Source organism: Macaca mulatta, chromosome 2 (genome assembly GCF_049350105.2).
Source record: "Macaca mulatta isolate MMU2019108-1 chromosome 2, T2T-MMU8v2.0, whole genome shotgun sequence".
Lineage (NCBI taxonomy): Eukaryota > Metazoa > Chordata > Mammalia > Primates > Cercopithecidae > Macaca > Macaca mulatta.
In genome coordinates, this window is record NC_133407.1 from 105,240,938 (window position 1) to 105,255,614 (window position 14,677).

At 41.9% G+C, this 14,677-nt stretch overlaps 1 protein-coding gene across 10 annotated transcripts in view; it reads right to left on the reverse strand.

Annotated features, from left to right (window-relative positions):
• ULK4 (unc-51 like kinase 4) overlaps positions 1 to 14,677 on the reverse strand; it is a 706,344-nt gene that overhangs the window by 652,152 nt on the left and 39,515 nt on the right. For all 10 annotated transcript variants that reach the window (XR_013413811.1, XR_001443048.3, XM_077992220.1 and 7 more), the window contains 4 exons: positions 6,923 to 7,024; positions 5,982 to 6,065; positions 3,479 to 3,554; positions 304 to 396 (listed from right to left, as the gene is read on the reverse strand). Coding sequence is in view for 8 of the 10 variants with exons in the window: in XM_077992220.1 (XP_077848346.1) it covers positions 304 to 396; positions 3,479 to 3,554; positions 5,982 to 6,065; positions 6,923 to 7,024 (355 nt within the window). In the remaining 2 variants the exon portion in view is untranslated. The remainder of the gene's footprint in view (positions 1 to 303; positions 397 to 3,478; positions 3,555 to 5,981; positions 6,066 to 6,922; positions 7,025 to 14,677) is intronic.

The following is a 14,677-nucleotide window of genomic DNA, read 5'->3' on the forward strand; positions in this document are numbered from 1 at the left end:
AAAGGGGAGAAAAAAGATCCTACCATATACTTGGGAGGTGGGAAGCCAGATGTATTTGGTAACAGAACTAATGATTATCATATTATATCAATGACTAAAGAATAACAACAGAAAATATGCAAAATTAAGAACACAAAAATATCACGAGTAAACTCCTTAAGCAACCCTTAATTAAACAAATGCTGGATTTTCTCCTACTACAAAAGCAGAGAAATTCAGGTCATAGATGTTGTATAATTAGAATAGTAATGGGCTTAAGTGTCCAGTAACTATGTCTTATACACGAAGGTAAGTGTATACTACCTGAGACTGAGATCTTCCATGCTTGATTCCTGATCTGGTCCAGCGAAAGCTTTCTTCCAAAATGAATGCTGCAGTAGCCTTGTCCAAGTTAATCTTTAAAAAACATAAATGTTAAAACTCTACTTTAACATGATTTACCATGAAAAACTCCCAAGACATGTCCCAATTACACATATCGGATTTTACAATTTGTATCTCCTAAAGGTACATATGTACCTTTGAAATTATTTTATATTTTATTATTTCATTTTTGTATGCAATTAACCTCTTTTAGACAGCAAGATAAAAAGAAACAATTCAGAAGCCTTAAATGGTACAGAATGAAACAGTCTGATAAGTAAGGATTAGAAGTTTCAGGGTTCAAATCCCATAGAGTCTGGGTTCTTCAACCAGCGTGGGAAAAAGGGAATTGATAAATAATTTGAAATTCTAAAGTAAATATATCAGATATCTATAATCCTGTCATCCTTTATTTCACAACAGAGGCAAGATTATTTTACTTACCCTGACTGACACATTTAAGTTTTGGAACTATTCTGTTAGAACTTCATTCGGGAATAAATAAGAATATCAGCCCAGGCGCGGTGGTTCACACCTGTAATCCCAGCACTTTGGGAGGCCAAGGTGGGCAGATTGCTTGAGTCCAGGATTTCAAGATCAGCCTGGACAATGTGGCAAAACCCCATCTCTACAAAAAATACAAAATTAGTTGGGTGTGCTGGCCCACACCTATAATCCCAGCTACTTGGGAGGCTGAGGTGGAAGAATCTCTTGAGCCTGGGAAGCAGAGGTTGCAGCGAGCCAAGATCACACCACTGCACTTCAGCCTGGGTGACAGAGTGAGACCCCGTCTCAGGAGGGGGTGCCGGGGCAGAGGAAGAATATCAGCTTCATAATCATATACATTCACACCTTGTTTAGGAATCAAAATAATATTACCTAGCTAGTTCACTTGCATTAAAATGACTTTAGGCTGTATTTAAAACTCAGGCTCATTTTCAAAAGATTGTTTCACTACTAATACAGTATACCTGTAGGCATACTCACCAGAGTGGGAAAATTAAGCCTGACTGAAACTTTAAAACAAAAAAGAAAAGAATTTATAGTTGACTAATCACTCAAAACTTCTGTATTGAATAAAATTACTCCAATCAAAAGTAAAGCACAAATAATAGAATTTGCAACCACATATAATATTCCTTTACACAAAAAGCTCTTATGGTTCACTAAAAGAGAAATAAAAATAGCCAACGAAGTAAAATTTATTTTCACCCATCAAACTGACAAAAATGTAGATCAACAAGGCACACTATAGATGAGTGGGAGGGAAGGAGCTTTCTAACATATTGTTGCTGGGAGTGTAAATCAGCACATGTTCCTAGAATGTAGGAAATGTATCAAACTGTTTAAATGCTCTCAGCCTTTAGCAAGCCATTCCACTTTAAGAAACTCACATGAAAGAGATAATTACCCAAGTAAACCCAAAAACATTTTAAAAAGTCACAAAAGGATATTTACTGTAACAACATATATAATATTACAAATCAAGAGGCATTCTAAACGTTTACTTTTTTATAGGTAATTGTATGTACATTCTACAGCCATTTAAAATGACCAAGCAGCCAGGTACAGTGGCTCACACATGTAATCCCAGCATTTTGGGAGGCCGAGGCAGGTGGAACTGCTTGAGGTCAGGAGTTCGAGACCAGCATGGCCAACATGGTGAAACCCCATTTCGACTAAAAACACAAAAATTAGCTGGGGATGGTGGCACGCACCTGAAATCCCAGTTACTCAGGAGGCTGAGGCATGAGAAACACTTGAACCCAGGAGGTGGAGGATGCAGTGAGCCAAGACTGCATCACTGCACTCCAGCCTGGGTGACAAAGCAAGACTCAGAAATGGAAATGGAAAAATATGCATAATGTACCATGAGAGAAAAAAATAGGTTATGGAGTGGTCCTGTGTAAGCAAGAAAATTATATAGCATAGGGTTATAAATGTAGGGATATGGGCCGGGCGCGGTGGCTCAAGCCTGTAATCCCAGCACTTTGGGAGGCCGAGGCGGGTGGATCACGAGGTCAGGAGATCGAGACTATCCTGGTTAACATGGTGAAACCCCGTCTCTACTAAAAATACAAAAAACTAGCCGGGCGTGGTGGCGGGCGCCTGTAGTCTCAGCTGAGGCTGAGGCGGGAGAATGGCGTGAACCCAGGAGGCGGAGCTTGCATTGAGCCGAGATCATGCCACTGCACTCCAGCCTGGGAGACACAGCGAGACTCCGTCTCAAAAAAAAAAAAATGTAGGGATATGTAGATACACTCTCTTAAGTAAATTAGGTATAGTTACATCCTATCAAAAGATGTCTGAAAAACTATCCACCAAAATAACACTAATGTTGAAAGCATTCTAATGTAAGTAAAGGATGTTTGTCCTACAGCTTATACAAAAATCAGCATTTCCTTCTGCAGTTTTTAAAACATATTTAATAAAAGAGTGGACTCTTATATATGCTACACTAAATTTATTCTCCATTTTATAAACAGAACCCTCCTCCCATCCCTGCATCCCAGTTATCTAGTGACAGAACCAGAGCCAGAAATTAGTTGCCTGGGCCTCTTTCCCACTCTGGTCCACCTCCTAGCCTCCCCTACCCTGTGCCTCAACAATGATTTCTAACACTGCCATCACTGACAGAAAATTCACAAGGTGCCTATTATCCTATCACTTAATATCCCCATTATGACAGGCTTGTCATAAAAACAGGTCACATTAAATATCACTCAGTTAACAGCACCTTAACTTGACAATATCATCCCTAGGTCAATAGTCAAACAGTTTTAGCCTGAAATACAAAATACAAGAAATGGTACTTCTTGGATTCGGGAATTATAAGAAAATTTGTCAACTACTCAACACATGAAAAGAGAAACTGACTTCAAAAATTCCTCATGATTAAAAACACCTGCAAACTGAGAGAAGCACTTTTAATCCGGTCAGACTTCTTTAAAAAATAATAATTTGAATAACAATTTGTATATTAAGAACAGCACCATTTTAGAAGTACATAAAAGGGGGAAAATATTCCACTATTTATTCCCATTAAAATACTGTCCCTTACTCCATTTACAGAACTCAAAAGAAAAAGAAAAAAAAATCGAAATACTGTCCCAACCTTTTTTGAGGATCTCTTTGAAGTAACCCATCAAGCAAATTAATAAAATCTGAAGAAGCTTTAGGACGAGAAGAATCTATAAACAAATTAATTTCCAAGAAAAAATGGTAAGTAGTAAATACATATCAATTTTATTTTTATCTCTTACATCAACATTTAAAGTAATAGTATTTTAAACACATAAATTATTATTAAGAGAACTCTAAATCCATTAACAACAATTATATCCTCCATTTAATGGGGCAGGATGGGGAGGTACAGAACACAAAGATTAAAAACATGTTTTCCTAGATCACAAAAAGGAAATGTAAATCTCAAAAACTAAGTCTTAACAAACCTCTAAGCCTTCTCTTCACTGAACAATCCCAATAAGAATCACCAGCTTAACAAACTCAAACACTTGTCTTCAACTATTTTGGGGGAGTTTTTTGAGATAGAGTCTCGCTCTGTCACCCAGGCTGGAGTGCAGCGGCACGATCATGGTTCACTTCAGCCTCTACCTCTCAGGCTCAAGTGATCCTCTCACTCCAGCCTCCAGAGTAGCTGGGACTACAGGCATGCACCACCACGCCTGACTAATTTTTGTTTATTTTTTGTAGAGATGGGGTCTCACTATGCTGCCTAAGTTAGTCTCAAACTCCTGGGCTCCAGTGATCCACCTGCCTTGGATCTCCTAAAGTGCTGGGATTACAAGTGTGAACCATTAAGCTCAGCTCCAAATTTTTTTTTTTTTTTGAGAAGGAGTTTCACTCTTGTTGCCCAGGCTGGAGTGCAATGGTGTGATCTCGGTTCACTGCAATCTCTGCTTCCCAGGTACATGCGATTCTCCTGTCTCAGCCTCCCAAGTAGCTCGGATTACAGGCATGTGCCACCATGCCTGGCTAATTTTTTTATATTTAGTAGAGACGGGGTTTCACCATGATAGTCAGGCTGGTCATGAACTCGTGACCTCAGGTGATCCACCCACCTCGGCCTCCCAAAGTGCTAGGATTACAGGTGCGTGCCACCATGTCCAGCCCTAATTAACTATTAATTATACCTTATTCTTTGAAGTATTCCTAACTTGAACAACTTTGCATTACAAAGTACTATGATTAGAATATTTGCAATCCCTCTTTTAAGATTTTTAACAGAAATAAGAAGCATTATATTATGACACTGTCCAATACCACTAATCTCATAACGTTTTGTCTTTTTAAATTAGTTATATACCATATCCAGGTCATCAGTCTATGGTTAAAAGTAGTAGTAATGGCCACACATTGTGGCTCATACTTGAAATCCCAGCACTCTGGGAGGCCAAGGCAGGCGGCTCAATCAAGGCCAGGAGTTCAAGACAAGCTAGGCAACATAGCAAGATCCTGTCTCCACAAAAAAATTTAAAAATTAGCCATTCCCAGTGGTGTGCGCCTGCAGTCCCGGCTACTCGGGAGGCTGACTGCACCACTGCACTCCAGCCTGAGTGACACAGCAGAACCCTGTCTCTCAAAAAAAAAAAATAATAATAATAATAAATATATACATATATACACAGCACTAATTTTTGCAGAATCCTGTTTTCATTTATGTGTCTTAAGATAAACTTTAACAATGTATAGCAAAATGTTTTACTGCATTTGTGCCTTCTTTTTTCTTTCCTTAAAAATTATTGCTGATAGATCATTACATTAACCACAATTTATATGATTAAAGTTCCAACACTTTAAAAATACTACAACTGTATCTAATTTTAAAGATTTTTAGGCCGGGTGCAGTGGCTCATGCCTGTAATCCCAGCACTTTGGGAGGCTGAGGTGGGTGGATCATGAGGTGGGTGGATCATGAGGTCGGGAGTTCGAGACCAGCCTGACCAAGATGGTGAAACCCCGTCTCTACTAAAAAACAAAACCAAAAAATTAGCCGGGTGCCGTGGCGGGCACCTGTAATCCCAGCTACTCGGAAGGCTGAGGCAGGAGAATGGCTTGAACCCAGTAGGCAGAGGTTGCAGTGAGCCAAGATCACGCCACTGCACTCCAGCCTGGGCAACAGAGTGAGACTCTGTCTCAAAAATAAATAAATAAATATATATATATAAAATAAAGATTTTTAAAACTCATAAGGGTAGCATTCTGATTGATCAGGATAAGGAAACGGCGGATTTGTTCCAACAGGAGATAGAAATAACCACATGGGATATGACTACAAAGTAAATGATATATACAAAAAGTAACGTCACATGAGTGTTTAAGTTTCTTAAGTCTTTAAGCCATACTTTTTGTGATATAGATGTACAAAATAATTTGTTTTTAAATGAGGGAAATCTATTAGTACTTTGTTCTCTGTTTCAGCATCTTTAAAAAATGTCAAAGGAAATACTAACATTTCTAAAAATATCAACTTGGGATCATTTATAAAAGGTAACTTTGGGGAGTTACGAATCAATAAAAGCAAACTTTGGATAAAGGTACACCTTTAATCAGTGGAAAATGTAAATTAATTCCATTTTTATCATAAGAAATCTTACCTTTTGGAATAGGTGGCAAAGGATCTTCACATAAGATTTTTTCAGTTAATTCTGAAATACTTTCTGAGAAGAATGGAGGTTTTCCTGAAATCACATGAAAACTTGAAAAATTAAAGAAGTCTGCTATCACCAATAATTCTCATCTCCACTACAGATATTTCAAGATTATACAACTTCTAGAAAAAATATACAGGAATAGCTAATGCCTAGTACGTACCAGGCACTGCCTATATAATTTATATTTCTCTTAATTCAAAACGTATTATCATCCTAACAAATACACAAACACACATATGGACCACTACTATGAACCAATGGGTGTATAGGCCATTCAACGCATCTGAATAATACACAGTTGCAAGGCATCTTTACAAAAATTTCTAATCATCACAGTTTTTGAGTTAAGCACATTTCAGCATTCCAGATTATCATGAAAAATTACCTATTTGTCAAGAAGTTTCTAGGAATCTGCATATGCCTAGATACCAAGCAACTCAGCCAAAATCAGTATATATAAAAATTTAATAAGGTCACAGGTTTTTTGCCCAGGCATAGTGGCTCATGCCTATAATCCCAGAGCTTTGGGAGGCCTAAGTAGGCAGATCACTTGAGGTCAGGCATTCAAGACCAGCCTGGTCAACATGGTGAGATCCTGTCTCTACTAAAAATGCAAAACATTGCCTGGCATAGTGGTGGGCACCTGTAAGCCCAGCTACTCAGGAAGCTGAGGCACGAGAATGGCTTGAACCCAAGAGACAGAGGCTGCAGTGAGCTGAGATCGTGTCACTGCACTCCAGACTGGGTGACAGTGCGAGACTGTCTCAAAATTTTTAAAAATCAAGTTTTTTAACATCTTGTAAGTAAAACATCTGCAAACTACAGACTTAACCTGGTTTTATTTTAGTCATATCTGATTTTATACCTATTCAGGAAACAATTACCTGAAAACATTTCATAAAGCAGACAGCCCAAAGACCAGAGGTCACTGGAGATGGAAAAGTCAGCACCCCTCACAACTTCTGGTGCTGTATATATAGGAGATCCTAAAAGCAAAGTATGGAGAACAGCTCTGTTAGGCATTTGTATTGCTGCCAATGCGAACCTACCTAGGAAAGATCTGGTGAGATGAAAAAGGGCAGGAGAAAAACATACGCATGAATAAAACTTCATGTGCACTTCACATTTTTAAGTGTTTTCTAATTTTAAGGTTACATTTTGCAAAGGATGTGTGTGAATATAAAAAGGTGTTTAAAATCTACCTGAGAGGTATGGCACATTCAGCTATATTCTTCTTTTAAATTTCAATTAGAATAGTTCAAGTTAAACCTTAAATGTAACAACCCCAACATCCCACTGGCTTAACAGCAAAGGTTTATCTATCACTAAATATGTCCATAACAAATCTACCAAGAAGCTCTGATCCTCATAGTCACTCAAAGACCCTGGCTGATAGAGGTTCCAACTCCACTCATGCTTCCTCAATTGGAGGCAGGGAGAAAGAATATAGCTAACTGAACACTGGCTCCTAAAATTCCCATCTCAAAGTTACTCACATCACTTCTGCTCACACTTAGTTGGCTTTGACCAGGGGGAGGATGCAATCCTACCATCTATCCAGGAGAATAGGAAATATTTAGTGAAAAGCACTCATGTGTGCCACATATACTTTATACAAAGTTTAATATTACATAGAAATCCCATATTTTAGAGCCAGAAAGTTCCCTTATTCACTGACAAGAGAAATGGAAGCTTTAGAGGGATACTTAACCTCCAGTAAATCACACAGCTAGGCAGTTGCAGAGCACCCACCAAGACCCAGGGTCCTTGTCTCTCCCTGGTGCACAGTCTGTGCATTCCATCTAACAAACTCCCACCTCCCAGTGAGAATCTCTTCCCCAAGAAGTAAGTAACCTCCAATGATTTGGAAACAAAATTCCACTGAGGTAAGCCTTCCAGCAAATCCTATCTCCAGAGCCCATCACAGCCAGATCAGCAGCTTTGTGTGCCCTGATGCGTGACTACAAAGTTCTCCCATGGAGCATTTTTGCTATGCTATCACATTTCGCACACATCGATGGAAGGTATATTTGCCTGCACTAGCTGCTGAGGAAACACAAATAACACCCATGGAATGCCCTTGCACTCTGCCCAACACTTAATACATGTTTAATTAATATTTGTTCAATATGAATGTTTGTCTTCCCATCCTTATTTCCAGTACCTAGAACGTGGGTAAACTAGTCAAATTAAGAAATAAATGTGGATCAGGCTCATACCTGTAATCCCAGCACTTTGGGAGGCTGAGGCAGGCAGATTACTTGAGGCCAGAAGTTCAAGACCAGCCTGACCAACCTGGTGAAACCCCATCTCTACTAAAACTACAAAAATTATCTGGATGTGGTGGAGGGCACCTGTAATCCCAGCTACACGGGAGGCTGAGGCCATTCAAAAATCACTTGAATCTAGCAGGCAAAGGTTGCAGTGAGCCAAGATCATGCCACTGCTCTCCAGCTTGTGTAACAAAGCAAGACTCTGTCTCAAAAAAATAAACAAATGAGGGCCGGGGGCAGTGGCTCACGCCTGTAATCCCAGCACTTTGGAAGGCCGAGGTGGGCGGATCATGAGGTCAGGAGATTGAGTCTTGGCTAACACAGTAAAATCCCGTCTCTACTAAAAAAAAATACAAAAAATTAGCCAGGTGTGGTGGCAGGCACCTGTTGTCCCAGCTACTCGGGAGGCTGAGGCAGGAGAATGGCGTGAAACCAGGAGGCGGAGCTTGCAGTGAGCTGAGATCACGCCACTGCACTCCAGCCTGGGCAACAGAGCGAGACTCCGTCTCAAAAAATAAATAAATAAATGTGGAATTAACAAATCAATGCACTAATGAACAACGGAATTAAAGTCCCTGGGTTCACACTCAAATGGATAGAAAACAAATACACAAAAGAGTATATTATTACATGGTAAGTTAAATGGTTTATGCACAAAATATTATGAAAGTTATAAAAGAAAACACTTAAGTATTCAGTCTGATAAAATCCTGCCATCCAGACAGACAAAGAAGGAAGTCTTTCTCAAGAAAGCTGAAGCCGTCCAGGTGTGGTGGCTCATGCCTGTAATCCCAGCATTTTCGGGGACTGAGGCAGGCAGATCACCTGAAGTCGGGAGTCCAAGACCAGCCTGACCAACAAGGAGAAACCCCGTCTCTACTAAAAACACAAAATTAGGCCGGGCGTGGTGGCTCAAGCCTGTAATCCCAGCACTTTGGGAGGCCGAGATGGGCGGATCACGAGGTCAGGAGATCGAGATCATCCTGGCTAACACAGTGAAACCCCGTCTCTACTAAAAAATACAAAAAAAACACTAGCCGGGAGAGGTGGCGGGCGCCTGTAGTCCCAGCTACTCGGGAGGCTGAGGCAGGAGAATGGCGTAAACCCGGGAGACGGAGCTTGCAGTGAGCTGAGATCCGGCCAATGCACTCCAGCCTGGGTGACAGAGCGAGACTCCGTCTCAAAAAAAAAAAAAAAAACACACACACACACACAAAATTAGCTGGGCATTGTGGTACATGCCTGTAATCCCAGCTACTTGGGAGGCTGAGGCAGGAGAATCACTTGAACCCAGGAGGCAGAGGTTGCAGTGGCTCACCCTTGTAATGCTAGCACTTTGGGAGGCCGAGGCAGGTGAATCACCCAAGGTCAGGAGTTCGAGACCAGCCTGGCCAAGATAGTGAAACCCCGTCTCTATGAAAAATACAAAAAAAATTAGCCAGCCATGGTGCCTGTAACCCCAGCTACTCAGGAGGCTGAGGCAGGAGAACTGTTTGAACCTGGGAGGCAGAGGTTGCATTGAGCCAAGATCACACCATTGCACTCCAGCCTGTAATCCCAGTTACTTGGGAGGCTGAGGCCAGAGAATTGCTTGAATCCGGAGGCAGAGGTTGCGGTGAGCTGACATCACACCACTGCACTCCAGCTTGGGCAACAGATCAAGACTCCATCTCAAAACAAACAAAATAAACAAACAAAAAGAATCCCTGAACCAATGTCGACCACTAGAGTGTTCTCAGGAATAGGCCTCCCTTAGTGTCCCCTCCAAGCTTAGTCACTAGCTAGGTACAGTCATGAGAACTGTGGCCTCAGAGCAAAAGCACTGATGGATTTCTTCAAGTAGTTGGAGGCCTTGGTCAGTTGCACCTGCAACTGAAGGACAGTGAAGCACAATCTTGTGGGCACCACAAGAACAGAGAGGAAATCCTGGACCAGATCGTGGAACTTGAACCCTAACCTGTAGGTAGGGGATTCTAAATTTGAAACTGTTTTCATAAATCAGCCCAGATTTCTAATTTCTCTCAATCAATCAACAAGACTGGGCCAAAATTGAGCCGAGTTCGACATAACCCCCATCAATCCCTCTTAAACTGGGCCACATTATTGATTTATATAACTTTTCTGTCCCTGAATTTGGGAACTATGATCCAGACAACCCCTATCTTTACACAGGAAATTAAAACTCCTAGCACCTATGTGATACTACTCTGAAGGTTACAAAGAAGCAAAGACAGAACTAGAATCCAGATGTCCTTATGAGAAGCTCTTTTCAATATTACTTTTATGCAGCCTAACCAAACTGTTTGCCCTAACATCAGCATCAATGTTAACATGGCTGTACACCACCACTGACCAATCACCAACCCCATCACAGTACCCAACTAGTCAAATATGTCAAAAGGTAGCGTGATTTTTTCATGTGCCTTGTTCACCACCACACTTAGACCGTGAATTCTCCAAGTCTCCAGAAAAACAGAAGTGGTTTTATACTCTATTTTCATCTTAATGCCACAGGGATGTGAAGGTTAACTGCCTGTGAAGTACCTGATCCCCAAAGGTCAGGACTGATTCTGCCCTGCTGGTTACGAAAGTATCCTCTACCCTTGGCCAAACAGACTAACCTGCCCCATCATAGAAATTGTTCTTAGATTAAGTTCAGAAGTACGCATCACTGCTAGAACGTCTGACCTATTTCTCCACAACACAGCTCTCTTCCCCTTACTAAATATGCATTTATACTAAAATATACCATTGACCTTGTTTTCTATAATAAAATTATACACAATAATTCAGAACTTCATATCCTACTAACATAGACCACAATAGTCATTTTCATAGAATACTGATAATTCTATGGAATGCAATTTGAGGACATTAAAAGCCTTCTTCTTGGGCATGAAATCTTACCACATGCAAGCCTGGCCCTGAAAGTATAATTTCCTTTAGTCCTATTTACGGGGCCTATGATTAACCTGCTGCTCCCCATCCTCTTCCCTCATCCCTGGGTCACATGACTACCAAGTCCAAGGATGTCTGCCACCTTCTCGCATCGTGCCCTTTCCTACAACTGCCACCAAACTCAGCTGACAGCACTATGAGTATCACAGAGCTTCAATGGCCCAAAGTCTCAAGTACCTGAACACGGAACCTGAGGAGGAAAGATCTTTAGCACTTCCCCCAAAAGGTATAAGAAACATTACTTCAGACTCCCCCCTCAAGTATAGCAATGTTAACACCCCCAGCCCCATCTCACATGCCAAGAATACACCCTAGAAATTTGCTTCAGGGATGCTGGCAAGATAGCTGAATAGGAACAGCTCCAGTCTGCAGCTCTCAGTGAGATCAATGCAGAAGGCAGGTGATTTATGCATTTCCAACTGAGGTACCCAGTTCATCTCATTAGGACTGGTTGGACAGTGGGTGCAGCCCACAGAGGGCAAGGCGAAGCAGGGTGGGGCGTCGCCTCACCCGGGAAGCGCTAGGGGTCAGGGAACTCCCTCTTCTAGTCAAGGGAAGCTATGAGGGATTGTGCCGTGACGAACAGTGCACTCCGGCCCACATACTGTACTTTTCCAGTGGTCTTCCCAACCCACAGACCAGGAGATTCCCTCTGGTGCCTATGCCACCAGGGCCCTGGGTTTCAAGTACAAAACTGGGTGGCCATTTGGGCAGACACCAACTAGGTGCAGGAGTTTTTTTTTTCATACCCCAGTGATACCTGGAAGGCCAGAGAGACACAGGACCAATCACTCCTCTGAAAAGGGGGCTGAAGCCAGGGAGTCACGTGGTCTGGCTCAGCAGGTCCCACCCCCACAGAGCCCAACAAGCTAAGATCCACTGGCTTGAAATTCTCACTGCCAGCGCAGCAGTCTGAAGTCGACCTGCGATGCTCGAGCTTGGTGCAGGGAAGGGCATCCACATTGCTGAGGCTTAAGTAGGCAGTTTTACCCTCACAGTGTAAACAAAGCCACATGGAAGTTCGAACTAGGTGGAGTCCGCTGTGGCCGGACTGCCTCTCTAGATTCCTCCTCTTTGGGCAGTGCATCTGCAGCAGCCCCAATCAGATGCATATACATAAAACTCCCATCTCCCTGGGACAGAGCACCTGGGGCAAGGGGAGGTTGTGGGAGCAGGCTCAGTAGACTTAAACGCCCCTGTCTAATGGCTCTGAAGAAAGCAGCGGATCTCCCAGCACAGCGTTCAAGCTCTGCTAAAGGTCAGACTGCCTCCTCAAGTGGGTCCCTGACCCTTGTGTCTCCTAATTGGGAGATACTTCCCAGTAGGGGCCCGCAGACACCTCATACAGGAGAGCTCCAGCTAGCATCTGGCAGGTGCCCCTCCAGGATGAAACTCCCAGAGGAAGGAACAGGCAGCAATCTTTGCTGTTCTGCAGCCTCTGCTGGTGATACCCAGGCAAACAGGGTCTGGAGTGGACCTCCAGCAAACTCCAGCAGACCTGAAGCAGAGGGGCCTGACAGTTAGAAGGAAAACTAACAAACAGAAAGGAATAGCATCAATATCAACAAAAAGGATGTCCACTCAGAGACCCCATCCAAAAGTCACCAACATCAAACACCAAAGGTAGATAAAAGGTAGATAGATAAAGATGGAGAGAAACCAGGGCAAAAAGGCTGAAAATTCCAAAAACCAGAACGCCTCTTCTCCTCCAAAGGATCACAACTCCTCACCAGCAAGGGAACAAAACTGGATAGAGAATGAGTTTGACAAATGGACAGAAGTAGGCTACAGAAGGTGGGTAATAACAAACTCCTCCAAGCTAAAGGAGCATGTTCTAACCTAATGCAAGGAAGATAAGAACCTTGAAAAAAGGTTAGAGGAATTGCTAACTAAAATAACCAGTTTAGAGAAGAACATAAATGACCTGATGGAGCTGAAAAACACAGTACAAGAACTTCGTGAAGCACACACAAGTATCAATAGCCGAATCGATCAAGTGAAAGAAAGGATATCAGAAATTGAAGATCAACTTAATGAAATAAAGTGAAAAGACAAGGTTAGAGAAAAAAAGAGTGAAAAGGAACAAAGCATCCAAGAAATATGGGACTATGTGAAAGACCAAATCTACGTTTGATTGATGTACCTGAAAGTGACGGAGAGAATGGAACCAAGTTGGAAAACACAGGAGATACTATCCAGGAGAACTTCCCCAACCTAGTAAGACAGGCAAACACTCAAATTCAGGAAATACAGAGAACACTACAAATATACTCCTCAAGAAGAGCAACCCCAAGACACATAATTGTCAGATTCACCAAGGTTAAAATGATGGAAAAGGCCGGGCGCGGTGGCTCAAGCCTGTAGTCCCAGAACTTTGGGAGGCCGAGGCAGGTGGATCACAAGGTTAGGAGATTAAGACCATCCTGGCTAACACGGTGAAACCCCATCTCTACTAAAAATACAAAAAATTAGCCGGGCATGGTGGCAGGTGCCTGTAGTCCCAGCTACTCTGGAGGCTAAGGCAGGAGAATGGCGTGAACCCAGGAGGCGAAGCTTACAGTGAGCCGAGATCGCGCCACTGCACTCCAGCCTGGGCGACAGAGCAAGACTCCGTCTCAAAGAAAAAAAAAAAAAAAGATGGAAAAAATGTTAAGAGCAGCCAGAGAGAAACATTGGGTTACCCATGAAGGGAAGCTCATTGACTAACAGCGGATCTCTCAGAAGAAACCCCACAAGCCAGAAGAGAGTGAGGGCAAATATTCAACATTCTTAAAGAAAAGAATTTTCAACCCAGAATTTCATATCCAGCCAAACTAAGCTTCACAAGCAAAGGAGAAATAAAATCCTTTACAGACAAATAAATGCTGAGAGATCTTCTCACAACCAGGCCTGCCTTACAAGAGCTCCTGAAGGAAGAACTAAACATGGAAAGGAAAAACTGGTACCAGCCACTGCAAAAACATACCAAATTGTAAAGACCATCGACCCTATTAATAAACTGCACCAACTAATGGGCAAAATAACCAGCTAGCATCATAATGACAGGATCAAATTCACACATAACAATATTAACCTTAAATGTAAACAAGCTAAATGCCCCAATTAAAAAGACACAGACTTACAAATTGAATAAAGAGTCAAGACCTATCAGTGTGCTATATTCAGAAGATCCATCTCACATGCAGAGACACACATAAGCTCAAAATAAAGGGATGGAGGAATATTTACCATGCAAATGGAAAGCGAAAAAAAAAAAAGCAGGGGTTGCAATCCTGGTCTCTGATAAAACAGACTTTAAACCAACAAAGATCAAAAGAGACAAAGAGGGCCATTACATAATTGTAAAGGGATCAATGCAACAAGAAGAGCTGACTCTCCTAAATATATATGCACCCAATATAGGAGTAT